At 48.5% G+C, this 15,096-nt stretch overlaps 1 protein-coding gene across 3 annotated transcripts in view; it reads left to right on the top strand.

Moving 5' to 3' along the window:
- Positions 1-7,333, top strand: part of SEC14L1 (SEC14 like lipid binding 1) — a 43,864-nt gene extending 36,531 nt beyond the window's left edge. For 2 of the 3 annotated variants that reach the window (XM_074921938.1, XM_074921939.1), the window contains exons 12-17: positions 22-156; positions 1,915-2,049; positions 2,508-2,759; positions 3,786-3,964; positions 4,526-4,627; positions 6,775-7,333. In XM_074921938.1, the coding sequence (XP_074778039.1) occupies positions 22-156; positions 1,915-2,049; positions 2,508-2,759; positions 3,786-3,964; positions 4,526-4,627; positions 6,775-6,790 (819 nt within the window). In that variant the 3' untranslated portion in view covers positions 6,791-7,333. Of the gene's footprint in view, positions 1-21; positions 157-1,914; positions 2,050-2,507; positions 2,760-3,785; positions 3,965-4,525; positions 5,016-6,774 lie in introns of those variants that run through there. The other variant, XM_074921940.1, reaches the window with a different exon arrangement.
- Positions 7,334-15,096: the final 7,763 nt, after the last annotated feature.

Raw genomic sequence — 15,096 nt, 5'->3', positions numbered from 1 at the left:
CTGTTTTTCTTTTGTTTGTAGGTTAGTCCATTTATTGATGACAACACTAGAAAGAAATTCCTTATTTATGCTGGAAATGACTACCAGGGCCCCGGGGGACTGCTGGATTACATCGATAAAGAAATTATCCCTGATTTTCTTGGTGGAGAGTGCATGGTATGAATACGAACTAGTGCATATAGCAACTTGTGGGGTTTTTATTTTTCCCCTCCCCTCCTCTAAACAAAGAAGCCTAGAAGCACAGAAGGATTCCTAATGTAGTTTGGAGGCAGGGACTATGATGTAGGTTTGCAGGCTTAGTGTTTTCTTCTGGATCCACTTTAAAAAGAGAAGCACAGTGCTTCTCTACAATGAATATCGAATAACTTCTCAAAAGAGCCAAGCACGGTTAAAAGCTGTAGTGTCTGTTACCTGTCAGGTTCAAGCAGATGTGTTAGCACAGCACTGAGCAGGAGCTGTCACCATCAGGTGGTCAGAGGCCTGTCACCTAAAAGAACCATCTGATACCACAGGAGCCTGAGGAAATGTGTGGCATGTCTGCTAGCAGGGCTTAAACAGGCAGGTCTCCTAGTGCAATGTGTGCATCGGCCCACAACAAACAAAAAAAAATGTTTTACTGCAAGATACTGTATTTCTCAGTCCCTTATGTGCCTTAATAGCTGTTTCCTGCCTAGGCTATGGGTGTGGATTGAATCTGTCATTTTCACATCTCAGTGATACTGTAAGGTTTGTTTTCTCTGTAATGTTTTTGACAACACAGGCTCACTGGTGTGACTGAGGTGTGGGAGTGCGATTCAGGCATTTTCTGGAGCCTCCATCACAGTAACACTTAGATGATTTTTTTTTTTCTGAACTCAGCTGTGTTAAAATATAATTTCAGGCTTGCTCTTTAAACCGCTGTACACTTTCTAGATTAATTTCTGTACCATTCTTAAATTCATCTAGGTCTGTTCAAACACAGCTCGAAATTATAATAAAGTACTGTTAAACGTGTCAGAGTAGAGCATGTGTTTATCTTCAGTGGGCTGCTTTTTGCTGCAGCTTTCAGTAGAGAGAGTCTGTGCTATCTAATTTGGAGCTTGAGAAGCTGGAAAAATCTGCTGCTTAAGTAAGCAAAAGTGAATGTTACCAGAAAGCAAATTGCTAGAGTACTTCCTGCTGGTCACAAGACTATGATAGAATCTCTTTCTCTTCTTTACTTCTGGATATTTGAACAAAAATGACTTCTCAAAGATTCTTTCAAAGTCTCTGTTTTAATTCAGTTATCAAACACTTCTGCTGCCCCAAACACTTCCATGGAGCATATTCCTGATCAGTTAGTTGTCTAACTTCATTACTACAGGCTTTTTTAAAAAAGGAGATTGCTTAGAGAAGTTGTGTAATCGGTTCCAGTACTGAGATGTCAAGACAATTGTAACTTCAAAACTGTTACCTTCCTGACTGCAAGATCCTTTTACCTGTTTGGAAACTTACTCTATCTCCCCACCATTCTTTGTCCTTAAATTTAGCTACCCCAGTTCTTTTAGGTCTCTGGGGGGCTATATGTTTTTTAGACTGACTCACTATTGCCACTTTCCTCAGGATTCTTACGTGGCTCACATCTTTCTTCAGTATAGGGCATTATGAGTGATAGCTATAGCATTTGCACGGTCATCTTCTGTGGTGGTGGCTGCTGTGTAGATACAAGATCTATTCCTCTGGCATGTAATTCTGCAAACTCACATAAACCAGGTCATTGTAAAATAAATGTATGTGTGTATGATATACAAGCTATAAAATTACTTCCAAACAGTGTTCATATCTCATTCTTTTGGGTAGTTGCTGAATGTTTTTGTTTCTGAAGCTAGCAGGCAGAAAGCATGACAGGGTGTGGATGTAGATGGGGTCCTTTTTAATGGCTGTTTGTGCTTTTAGTGTGAAGTACCAGAAGGTGGGCTGGTTCCCAAGTCCCTTTACCGAACAGCAGAAGAGTTGGAAAATGAAGACATAAAGCTTTGGACTGAAACAATCTACCAGTCTGCAAGTGTCTTCAAAGGAGCTCCCCATGAGGTACAGTTGCAGCCTACCCTTCTTTTCTTTCATCTCAGCCCTCTGCTCTGGACTCTGTGTGTCTCAGTCTGAAAATGGTTTAGAACTTGAATTATTTAGTTGCCATGCTTTCACCTTGTTCTGTAGTTCTGCTGCATAATGATGCTTTAGTAGCTGAAGTTTGTGACCATTCCTAGTATCACCTTGTTGGTATTTAGAAAATATTGCTGGTTTTCTTTCTATTCAAAACCACTTTCTAAGCAAAGACAAACAATATTCTCAGAAGCTACTTGAGAGCTTCTGAAAGTCATGTGTTTAAAACATAAATTCTTTCCTGATGGAGTGTCTTTATCTACAACACCTTTTCAATAGTCAAACCAAGCCCAGCAACAGAAAAGCTCTGTTCTTTGTGTCTCTTCTGGTAGGAGCTTCTTTACTGAGCAAATTGCTAATGTTCTAATATGACTTTTCTGTCTCAGGTTCTCATACAGATTGTGGATGCCTCATCTGTGATCACGTGGGATTTTGACGTGTGCAAGGGCGACATTGTCTTTAACATCTTTCATTCTAAAAGAGCCCCACAGCCTCCTAAAAAGGACTCTCTGGGAGCTCACAGTATTACATCTCCTGGTGGGAACAACGTCCAGTTGATAGACAAAGTCTGGCAGTTGGGGCGTGATTACAGTATGGTGGAGTCTCCCCTTATCTGCAAGGAAGGGGAGAGTGTGCAGGTAAGGCTGCTTAGTCCTCGTGTGGGAGCAGATGGAGGCTAGCTCCAAATCTCCTAATTCACACCCATTGAGGACTGACTGGTGATTCAGCTCTGGACTGTCTGCTTGTTTTGGGCCGACATTTCAGCTTCTGTTCCTAGCTGTGTGCTGCAGGGAACGGGGGGAGGGTGCTCATGGGCTCTGCTGGCAGGGCACGTTGCATCAGTCCCCGATGGTGACTGGCATTGTTCATCAAGGAATACAGGGGAGCCACCTAGAATGAAGTGTGCATCCAGAAAGAGCAAGACATGCCTTGTGCTGTAACTTTGACCATTATTTTCTAAAGCAAACAGTCTGTGTTTGAAGAGTATCATAGTGTCTTACCTCAGTAATGAGAGAAGTCTGGAAATTAAGACTGAGCTTCTGTGTGTCCCTCTAACAGGCACCTTGAGGAGGTCCTTATGGCCAAGGTTCCTCAAGTTCTTTTAATGGCATTTGCAACCTATCCTTTAATTTACCAAGTTTGATACTACACACAGCATATTTACAGTCACCTTCTGCTGCTGCTATTCCTTTTGACTTGAAATAAGCGTTGGACAGCCTTTGAAAAAGGAGCTCCTGAAGTCATCTAATTGGAAATGTTAAACTGGAAATATGGGTAGTGACCTCTTGAACTGCGTTTTCTCTTTCTGTGGGGCAGGAGCCTTGACTGCTCTTTTCAGTCTCAAAGGACAGCTGTTAATGAAAATAAATGGAAAAAATTGATATTGTTTTAAACAAGAACTTTGTCCTTTTAGTATATTTAAATCCTAACCCCTTGACACTGTCAAAAAGCAGGAGGATCTGCTGGTGTTCTGTCATAACTTTTATAAGCATGCTGAGCGGGGAGAGTTGACCAGCACTGGCTGAGGAACTGAAATATTGGCATTGGGGAAAAAATCTTATGGGCATGTAGGCAGCTTTTCTAAGCTTAGAAAAGAAATTTCAAGCCTACAAACCTCTGTATTAACAAGGTTAATTTTTAATTTTTGCTGTGGCTGCTTCCAGGGATCACACGTGACCAGGTGGCCTGGATTCTATATTCTCCAGTGGAAATTTCACAGCATGCCTGCCTGTGCTACAACCAACCTGCCTCGTGTGGATGATGTCTTAGCATCTCTACAGGTTTCCTCTCACAAGTGTAAAGTGATGTACTATACAGAAGTAATAGGATCTGAAGATTTCAGGTATGTCTGGCCAAGGTTCATGAAGGGCAGCTGGTGTCAAACCTTTCTGATACTTAAGTGGTCAAGTCAGTGTCAAGTTCACTTAAATACAAATAAATTGTGAGGACTTATGTTTTCTTAGGCCTCAAAAAACAAAAAGCCAAATAAAAAAATTCAACCAGTACTGTCACTGTGGGCAGCTAATGTATAAAAGGGATTAATTATCTCATTGTAATCATCACTGGTCGCTTTGCTTTGAAAGCATTGTGTAAGTTGTTGGGCTTGGCAGGTTGTCATGTAGAGATGGGTGGAACTCAGAATGGAACTGAGTGAATTCAGCTGCTTGCCAGTTGATAGCCTTGGCTGAAACTAATTCTCAGTCTCTTTGAACAGCATCTGTTTTTTGCAAGGTGCTTGGTATCCCCGTTACCTTATGTGGTGAGGCAGAAAAGCTTTTGAGTATCTGCACCAAAACCATTACCTGCTTTTTATTCAGTGTGCCAACAAATAAAATAGATACAAAGCAGAAATCAAAATCTTTATATGCTCTGAAGCTTAAAACAACTCTGTTTTTTATTGCAGGGGATCTATGACCAGCCTTGAATCAAGCCACAGTGGATTCTCCCAGCTCAGTGCTGCCACCACCTCTTCTAGCCAGTCCCATTCCAGCTCCATGATTTCCAGGTAGTGCCACAACAGATGAAAAGCAAATGGATGAGATGGCTGGACCCTCGCCTGTGGCAGCTGACTGCAATACAGCATATTCAACTGGCAATTACGCAAAAAAAACCCACCCCACAAAAGCCTTTTATAGATAGTAAAGTAGCTGTTTGAATTTTAAACTTAGTGGTTTTGGTCCTTGTTAGATCCAACAGCTTGTCTCTTAACTTTAACCCTTTTTCCTAACTCAGCCATAAATATTTTTGCAAGTGTGCTTGCACAAATCCTAACTCTGAACACAAGGGCTCTCACTGAAAGGAAAAATAACCAGTGCATCAGTTAAGAATAACTTTTTTTAACTGTGTAAATGTTAAAAAAGAAAAAAAAAAAAAGAGAAAAACCCTACCAAAAATGCTCCGTAGTGCATTAGAGATCAACTGCAAGTCTCCTGTCAGGACATTCCTTGCCATCTTAAGAAATCCCCTGCAATCTTCCAGTGCTGCAAACTGTTCTCCCATTGCCACTCAGTGATGTCCGAGACAAAGAAAAGCAGTTGCTGGATACTTGACTTTGTGAGTCCGTTTTTTTCAAGGCTTACCCACAGAGCTGTGGCCAGGCTGTAAACACTAATACCTTTTGTATGAGCACATTTTTGGGGAATTTGAGCTCTGGGTCTTGGTGGGTTAAAGCAATTAATTCTTTCCTTGGATTTGCGGTTGGAGCACTCCGGAGAGAGAGGCAGAGAGCAGGCTCTCCCTCACTGTCATGCTGGGCTGATCCACAATCGGTCTGAGGATTTGTTCCCATCTCTGTGCTGGAGCTTCACTCTGCTTCCTTAGTACACTCCACGTGAATTGATTTTACTGAGACTCTGTTCTTACCAGGAATTTATGCAGAGCTTAAGCTTGCTTCTTAAATTAGTCTAGAGGAGGTATGGCTTACATCCTTCCTGTGCACTTCTCAGTCCCTCTTGCCTCCTATCCTTCCCTGAGCATGTCAGAAATAGAGAGCTTTAGTTCTGAGCAGCAGAAGCTTTAATGTAGGCAGGGAGCACAGGGATCTTCACTCTCAGTGATATGGTAGAAGATGCTCTAAGCAGTGCCTGCTTGACCATTTTCATTATTGCTACTGCCAGTGGTAAACTGCCATTTTGGATTTTGTCCCTCTTCTACCCAGGCCCAAGCAATCCTACTTGAACTCTTTTTGGCAAAGTCTGTTCAGGTATTTTTCCACTTCAAGCCGTCTGTCCCATGCACAGCAAAAGGCACAAAAGACTGAAGTGCTGAGCAAAGGGCTCTCAACAGGCAACTACAGACCATAGCTGGCAGTGGAGCAGAGAAGATTTCAGTCTGAAATACAGCAGGATTTGTGTAGTTAGACTCTGCCTGATCTTCCTCACCCTCTTAGAGCTAAACTATCTATCCAGGCAGAAGGGAGCTGCTGTGCTGGCTGCAGTCCCTAGAGGAAGCTGGACAGGCTCTAATAAGTCCTGGGGAGGCAGCACTGTTGTGGGTAAGTGGTAGAGGAGCTTGTGGAGGTCTTGCTCTTTCTTTAAGATACTGGATGCCCTGCCTGAGGAAAGTTGGTTCTGAACTCGGTATGAATCTCTTTTTATGACTGCAAAGCTTCTGAGAAGCAGGTTATGCTAACCTCTGACTAAGAGCACCTCCTGCAGACCAGTTGTGGCTGTGGAGTGTGGCAGGCAGCTGGCAAAAAGTGGTTTAGTAACAGGTTTAGAGGTGCTGAGAGGCCAGTCTCCTTAAACTGAACCAAACTGGTTAGTTTTGTCTTTTTTGGACTTAAAGATCAAAGATGGAGGTTAGACTGTCACTTAGGCTGCTGAAGTGTGCTGTTGTGTGAGACAGGCCACTGCTTTGGTGTCGAGCAGCTCCGTGCCCAGCGTCTGCACAGCAGCCGTGTGCCGGGGTGCTCCTAGGAGCTGTCAGCCTGGGAGGAACCCTGCTTGCTGAAGAGGGGCTTTGATTCTCGACATGCAGCAGCCAGTACTGCCAGGAGCAGGGGAGCTAGTGCAGCAGGAGGGCCTGAGGTGAACTGAATGACACTCATGGCTCTTTGCAAATGCCTCTGTCCATTTACCAGGCTGTAAGGGTTGAAGATGGTCCCCTTTCTTTCTTTCTTTCTTTCTTTCTCTCTCTCTCTCTCTCTCTCAGATGGCGATTTTGCTGACAACTGTAAAGAAACTGCTTCATTCAACACTCCACATCTGTCCAGAGGTGTCTGGCTTTGTAGACCTTTTTGAGTTGCAGTCACTTTTCAAGTCTGAAGATCTATATTTTGTTTTTCACTTGAGCTGGCTCAAAAGTGGCACTTCGGGTTTTTCCTGCTGTTAATCTTAACACATCTTTTAAGCTCAAAGCACATGACAGCACAAACAGCTGGGGAGATAAAATTCCAGAAAAACAATAGCTAATCCTCCTCTAAGCAAAGTGCTGTGGCAATATGACTTGATTACTGCAGTCTAATTAATTTCCCATATCCTGGTCTTTCTTTGTGTGATTTTATTGCTTTTCTTCTTTCTCTCAGCCAATAACTCTTCTGTTGGCTTTTTTCCTGTTATCAGTGTCCTTCTGCACTTTCCTGTCTGTACTCATGAACTGCATATCAAATTCTGTAAATGTTTTGTATACATAATACCTCATTCTTGGTAATAAAATACAGATAGTCTTTAAAAGATTTTTTTATCGTTATCAATAAATGTGAACTGTTTGGAAAAAAGGGTCAGCCTCTATTTCATTCACCTGATGGAAGGCTTCCAGGTTATTTGATGTGATGAATTTGAGTCTGCCAGAGCTGCTGTGGGGCAGTGCTGCTGTCGGGGCACAGGAGGCACCTCAGCACTCTGCTGATGTGGAGAAGCTTCAGTCTGTCTTGGGGAGTAGAAACAAGGTCTGAGGAAATGTGGTTTTAGAGGGAAGACCACTTCTGTCACAGAACAAAATTCCCTTTTCCCCACAGTACATGTACAATACTGGGCTGAAAAAGTCTTCAGGTAGCCCTAAAAAGGAAAGGGTTGGGTTTATGGATTGCACGATGACTTTATGTTCTTTAATGACAGTTTGAGAGGGAGCTTCAGCCTCAGCAGTGGAGCTGATGGCAGCAGTGTCCCTTGTGCAGTGTTACATGTGTTATCTACAAGGGGCACAGCAAGGGTACAGGTAAAGGTCTCTCATTTGCCCCTCTGCAGGCTCAAATGTGTCTGTCCACCTGAACTAGCCAGTGCAATAACTGTTTTCTTTTTTTACCTCATGTTTTACCCAGTGGCCCTGTCATAGGCTTCCTGGCAGAACAAGGAGCTGCCTATAGCCCTAGGCTGAGCACGTACTCTCCTGGACAAGCCGCAGGGGTGTTGGTGCAGGCACAGCTCTCTGAGCCCAAAAACTGCCCCTAAATCCTGGTCCTTGCCATTGCTCTGAGCTCTGCAGGCCTTGCCTTACCATGGGGCTGGGTGAGAGCTGCTCTGCTCCCCGGTGAGGTGTGGGGGCTTGGTGAGGGGGGTGGCTCTTTGCAGGTGAACATTCAGCTACACTGCTCTGTGCTTGAGTTTGGTGGGTGCAGCTGCAGTGTTAGGGTGAAATGCTGGGGTTTCAACCCCAAACCCCAAATTAAGGTTGACATATGGGTGATTCCCCCAGCCCTTCACAAAGGGGGGTGAGTTTGCCTTTAGGCTTCCCTCCAGGGTGCGGCCGGCCTGGCAGGGAGAGCCATTGGGTAAAGGAGCCCCGGTAAACAAGGGTCAGGTGTCCCACTTAGGGATAAAAGCTGGGACCACTTGCAGGAAGGGGCAGTGGATGCACTTTGCAGAGGTTCCTGTTGGGGAGGGACCTCCCACCTCCCTGGGACTGGGCTCCAGCCAGGTCTGGCCTTTGTAAACACGGGCTGTGTAGAGATTCAGTATGTGGCTTCCTTGGTCTCATGTATTTGGTTTGTTGACTCAGTTGTCTCCTGTCCCTTCTATGGGAGACTGCATGTCACCATTTATTCCCCCCATTGTTGGTCGTGCGGTGTCGTCGTTGGGGTCAGTGGGATTAATGTCAATTATGTATAATCTGACTGACTGTACCCCCAGCGCTCACCCATGTACTGACCCTTTTGTATCAAACACAATTTGGTTATTGGTTCATCTTTATGCTGGCTGTGTCCTTTATGCTAGGCCTGATAATTGGCAAAACATAGGGTTGGGGGTTTTTGACTGAAATGTAACATAAAGGTACAGTAATTCTCTCTCATTTAAGAATAAGCATGCAGAGCTGCCCACAGAGGGGTGTGATAGTCCTTGCTGCCATACGGGGTGGAGGCAGGGGGCTCCTTGGCTGCCCCCACCACTGGTGCTTTCTTGGGTGGGAGGCTGAGACTATCACATGTGGGGAATTAAGATTTTTTTTTTTTTTAATCTGTAGAAGTAGACAAAGCTTTAGCTATTTTTAAAACAGAATCCAATAAATGCCAGGCTGTGGTTTTTCTAACCCCTGGAGTTAGAGCAGTGGCTGAAACATCCATTTATGGTTGGTCTTTCAGATTTTATCCAAGCTGTAAAGTTTCTAAAATGAGAATCTTTAACTATGGTCATGGAGGTCTGTCAGCAAGACCAGATGGCTGCCTGACCTACTTCAAGTTTTAACATGTGGCCAATATTTTTATGCCAGCACATAATTATAATGGGACTGGCTTACTGCTGCTCTGGACGTTACTAAATACAAAAGCCCTTGAAAAGACACTGCACAAGAAGGGGGCTTTGGCTGTTCAGCTGTGCTTGCCCGGGGAGGTGGGGGGAAAGCTGCCTTTTCTGGCCGATGCTCCTCTCTTGAAATGGCAACTAAAACTGCGAGGCTCAGCCCTCCTCTGAGCTGAGCAGGTGATAAGGATGCAGGCTGGGGCTGCTCCGCCATACATCTCCCCTTGGAAAAGCATTAATCTGGTTGAGCCGTGTATTTTAGTTTTAGGGGTTTTAAGTGGATTTTTTTGAAACAAAGCAAAACTCCTGGAAGAAATGTCACCTGCCCTTTTTCTACCTGCCTTCCCCTGCCAGGCCCTGCTGCTCCCTGCAAAGCCGAGGGCTCCCTGTTCTCCAGTGTGAGACCCTGGTGTCCTTTGCAAATCTAGCATGCCAACCAGCCCATAAATTCTGAGTCACCCAAGGTGAAGGGTCCTGAACTGCCATTTGAAAGTGTCTCCTGCAGCAGGGCTGGTGCTGGCTCGCTGCCCGCATCACTGCCTGCGTAGCGGGAGCAGCCAGGACCGTTTGCTCTTCCCATCGCTTTGTGGGACAGGCTAATTCTGGTGCTTGGCGTAGGCAGACAAGTTAAAATTACAATGGAAAAAAGACTTCTGTAATCCCTGCTAGCACGGGCTGCACGTGGAGCCCTCGCCGCCATGCCGATGCTGTGCTGGGGGTGCCCGGTGTGTGCCAGGGCCAGCCTGGCACCCTCCTGCACCCCGGCTGCTTTGCTCCCAGCTCCTCAGGACTGCGTGGCGCCGGCAGCTTTGGAGGAAGGTGCAAGGCCAGCACAGTCTGCAGCAGCCAGAAAAGCTGCTTCCTGGGGCGAGAGCTGCTTAATACCTCCAGGAGAGAAAAATCCTAAGCCTGAAGTGTTAGGCTTTGGCTGTCTTTCAACAGTCATTACCATCCAGCACAATTCAGCTCTAAAAAGAAAAAAATTGCCATGTCTTTTTTTTGGGAAATGGAGGAGAGAACTTACTCTATTTGCCATGTCTCTTTTTTTGAGAAAGGGAAGAGAGAACTTTATTTCACTAACATGCTGTTGTAAGGAGTTTGGACACTGGGAAATAAAAGGTCAGGATTTTTAGTTTGTTGGGTTTTTTATTCCCTCCCCTACGACCACTGCTGAATTCATCTCAAGTCATGCCGTAAGCCTTGGTCCCTTGGGTGGCACTTGGCAGCTGCAGGCCTGAGGGGAGCAGGGAAGGGGCCCTGGTTTTGTGGCTGGTGCCAGCTCTGATTCAGCCCTTTCCCCCATGCACATGGGGGCTGTGGAAACCAGGGCTAATGCTGGCCCCCTTCACAGACCAGAAAGCCCCTGGGCACACGCCCCTGGCAAGGGGCAGAGCTAAGCCTCCCCCAACTCTCCTTCTGGCCTAATAAACAAACAAATGAATCAGTCTCAGGCCTTTCTTGGTGCTGACAGAGCCTTCCCTTGCTGCCATGGGGTGACCTGAAGGGCAGCTCCCCTGGATGGAGAACCCAAGGGGTGTCCAGGCTCCCAATCCCCCCAGCAGGTCAGGCCTGGGATGCTGCTGTGACCCAGCACTGCCCCACTCCTGAGGGCTGTGTGTTAAATTGTTTAAAAAAAAGAAAAAGGAAAGGGAAAGAGTGCCCATGCTGACCCTTTGGACCCCCTCGTTGGGATTACTGGTCCCAACGGCTGCTGACCCTGGGGGAGCCCAGCTTTGCAGGCAGCCTCTGTACCCCAAAATATGCCATCTGGCACTACGGGGGGGGCACAAACCCAACCAGCCAAAGCCCAGCGTAGAAAACCCACATACCGGGGGCAAAGAGCTGGGGGCGAAAACCCATGGGTGGGGCAGCAGGCAGCGCAGGCCGGGGGGGCCGGGGCTGTTGTGCTGTCCCAGGGAACAGGGCACAGAAATTGGGGTGGCTGCAGCGCGGGGAGTCCCTGGCAGAAGCCCCACTAGATGGTGCCAGTAGCCCACGCACGGCCCCGGCGCCGCTCGCCCCGGGACTCGTGTCAGCAGGAGCTCGACGGGGGGGCTCCGGCTGTCCCGCTCCCCACCGGGCTCTGCTGCCCCCCACCAGCACCCCCTGACACTGGGCCATACTGGGAACGCAAAACGGGGCAGGCGTCCCCCCCACTGTGCAACCCCGTCCAGCAAAGTGTTTTGTGGGGAGCAGGCGCCTCTCCGGCCCCAAACCGCCCGGACCGGGATGAAGGGATGCTCGCCTGCCCTTCCAGCATCAGCCTGTCGTTTTGTTTTGCTCTTCTGATAACAGGGATCTTCTAAACCAGTCATCATTTCAACAGAGTACTAAATTCATCAACACTGGCGAAAACCCCTGAGGAGCTGGTGGGAAAAATCCTGTAGAAATGAAAAAAAATATTCTGCTTGTGGCCTCTGTAAGAATTAGCCCATGAGCTGCAACAGGCAGCAAACATTTAATTATCCGCAGGAGTCCACCAGGAAGAGGGAGCCAGAAAGAGGAGGAACCGCACAGTGAAAAAGGTGGGAACTGAAAATACAGCATTTTTCCTCACAAGAATATCATAAACGGACCCAGGGCAGGTGCTGGCCACAGCCACCACACTGTGTTTGTAGTAAAACTTGGTGGCCCTCTTTCCCCGTGGGACTGCAGGTGTGAGCATCGCTTCAGGTCCCCCCTGGGGCTTCGGGGACACAGATGGGCGTGGGGCAGGGGACACTGGAGACACTCTGTGGCTCTCCAGGGCCACCTGGCCTGCCTTCAGCAGCAACCACAAGCTGAAGAGGGCAAGAACAAGGTAAATACACGAAATCCCTCCTGTGAGCCTGTCTGTGCTTGTGTGCGTTCACACCTGCCATGTGTCGCCCCCCCCCCCCCCCCCCCCCCCCCCCCCCCCCCCGCAAGGCGCTGGGCCCCTGCCCTACCTCCTGGGGCACCCTTCAATGCCTCCTTCGGTCACTTATCCCCCACCAGCCTCCGCAGGAGCCAGCACCTCCCATGGGCAGGATTCTGGAAATGAAAAATTTGGCATAAATAGGGAAATCCAGGCCTTTGCCCATTTCCATGGCAAAGAGATCACAGAGGGAGAGAAATGCATGAAAGAGGGAATGACTAAACACCAGGAAGATGCATTTGGCTAAGACAGCTGAGGACGAGGAGATGCTGGCAGCAGGGTTCTCTTTGGCATATGCATTTTGATAGTCCCTAGAGTAACATGACTGTGTGGTCCTTGTCCCTTCTTGTCCTCCTTGGGTTGCCTGAAGGCGCTGGGGCTGATGGAAAGGGACAGTTGGCAGGAGGTGAGAAAGAGGAGGGCAAGGCAGGTGAAAGACGGCTCCCAGGACACCCCCTTTTTAAGCACTGAAATAAATAACTGCACACACACCCTGGTCACAGGGCTCGCCAGGATCAGCCCTGAAGAGGTTAGCTAGCACTCTTTCCAATAAATGAATTTCTATACTTTGTAGCAAGGAAAGCTGTTTAGCAGGGGCCAATCTGCCGGTGCCAATTCACGCTGGTTGAGGGTGCGTGCCCAACTGGTGCCACAGTTCCTGGGTGGTGACACATTATCACATAATTACAGAATCATTCAGGTTGGAAAAGCCCCTTGGGATCATCGAGTCCAACCATCAACCCAACTCTACGAAGTTCTCCCCTACCCCACATCCCCCCACAGCTCATCCAAACGACCCTTAAACACCCCCAGGGATAGTGACTCCAGCCCCTCCCTGGGCAGCCTATTCCACTCTCTGACCACTCTTTCTGGGAAAATTTTCCCAATGTCCAGTCTAAATCTCCCCTGTTGCAGTTTAAAGCCGTTCCCTCTTGTTCTGTCACTAATCCCCTGTGAGAAGAGACCAGCACCAGCCTCTCTGCAATGTCCTTTCAGGTAGTTGTAGAGAGTGACGAGGTCTCCCCTCAGCCTTCTCCTCCTTGCACTAATAAAGCAGCCCTGGCTGGGGCCAGGTCTCTGGTGATTCTCAGTCCCGTGGCAGGAGCAGACATCGCTGGTGTGAGGGCTGGCGGTTTGGATGTGCTCATGTCTGTGATGGTACAAGAGAAGGGCAGGCAGCAAACAGTGTCCTGCTTTGAGATGGGTGGATTCAGCCCAGACTTAGCCAAAAAGGCCCCAACCAGCCTGTCCCAGGGGTGAGCTGCTTCCTGGGGTTCTGGGTGCTGCCTGGGGTGTGCACCTTCCTCTCAGCATCACCCCAGCCTGCAGCACTGACCTGCTGGGAGAACAGCCCCTACCCCAGCACTTCTGCGTCTGGTAGTGGGGAGCCCAGCTTGGGGGGACTCTGTGGGAAAGGGCTGCACGCTTTGCAACCCAACTGGGGGGGTGGGAAGGCACAGACTCCCCTGTCCAAAATGCACCAGGTGCTTTGGGGATGGAAACACCCCTCTCACCCTGGCAGGACAGGGGGCTCCCATGTCAATGTGCCTGGCTGCAGCCATGTGCAGGTGTGCCCGTGGGCAGGGGCAGGCAGCACTGGGCTCTCTCACTTTCGGGGTCCTCTGGCTCCTCACACACATCCCTGGGAGATACACCACACAGTACAGGACCACACTGGCTTTCAGTCGGTTTAGTCCTGCCCTTCCTAAGGCAAGGATGTGACCGACCTGCACAGCCATGTTGCTGCAGCTGTGTTGCACTTCATTAGCTTGTGCATGCAAGTTCTCCCCAAAAAGAGCCTTGAAGGGATGGAAAAACCACAATTTTTCTCAAACATTTTTGAGTTTGCATAATTATTTGTATTATTATAATGTAATGTCTCTTCCTGGAGGTGTTAAAACATCAGCAAAGGGGCTGGAGGACTCAGGTCCAAAATGTGTTTAGCAGGGAGGGGAGGGCAGGACTTGCTCCTCTTCCTGTGGCTGGCACCAGCGTTGCCAGGTACTGGCTGGGGGCTGAGCCAGCCCTGGGGAGGGATGGGCAGGTCAGCGCATCCCCCTTGAAGCTTCTGCCATTCCCTCCGGCAGGCTGGAGAGGCCAAACAGCGCCGGCTTCTCTGACCGCAGCCCCGCTCGAACCGCAGAGCCCATCTGCTGTGGCAGCGGCCGACACATGCTGCTGTAAATACAGCTGGTTAATTGATTGCTCTTGCTCCAGCAGATTTCCCTGAAACCCCTCATCGGTTGGTGATGGATCTGTTTCATAACAGCTCCCAGAAACCTTCTCCCTTCGCAGCTTGTGCCAGCAGAGCCTCGCTGGGCTCACTCACACCCTGGCCATGTGGTGCAGCTCTGGCCTTGCCACACTTCTCACCCTGAAGCCAGCAGCTCCCTGGCCCAAGGACCCATGAGGAAATGGTTGCTAGACGAGGCTCTGGTGATGCCGCTTGGCTGCCAGTGTCAGCCTGACCTACATGGGGCTGACGCAGTGGAGGTGGGTGGCCCTGCAGGACCACAGCACCCACCATCACCCCTGACCAGACCTGAGCAAAGCAGCCAGAAGATGTTTATCTTGCTGGACATGGGCCACTTTGGGGGTGAAAGCTCCTGAGGCAGCTCTGGCCCTAGAGAGAGGCCAGCTGTAGACGGGATCCCCGGGGGGAAGCCTCCTCCACATGGTTTTCCTTAACAAAACCCTGTTTTCCTGAGCAAGGGAAGGGCCTGTCTCTCCATCAGCCCATTTCATCAGCCACTCTGCAGCAATCTTGCCAAGCTGCTGCCTGCATGCCTCTTCCTTTGCTTCTGAAGCTCTGGGCAGCCACAGAGATGGGTGGTTTTTTGTCCTTCACAAGAAATTAACAAGAGAAAAAGCAAGAAAGGATTGTGTGAGCTGTCCCCAGCGAGG

Source organism: Athene noctua, chromosome 18 (genome assembly GCF_965140245.1).
Source record: "Athene noctua chromosome 18, bAthNoc1.hap1.1, whole genome shotgun sequence".
NCBI classification, from domain to species: Eukaryota; Metazoa; Chordata; class Aves; order Strigiformes; family Strigidae; genus Athene; species Athene noctua.
The sequence above is the reverse complement of the archived record's forward strand: the minus strand, read 5'-3'. Positions and strand labels throughout refer to the sequence as shown.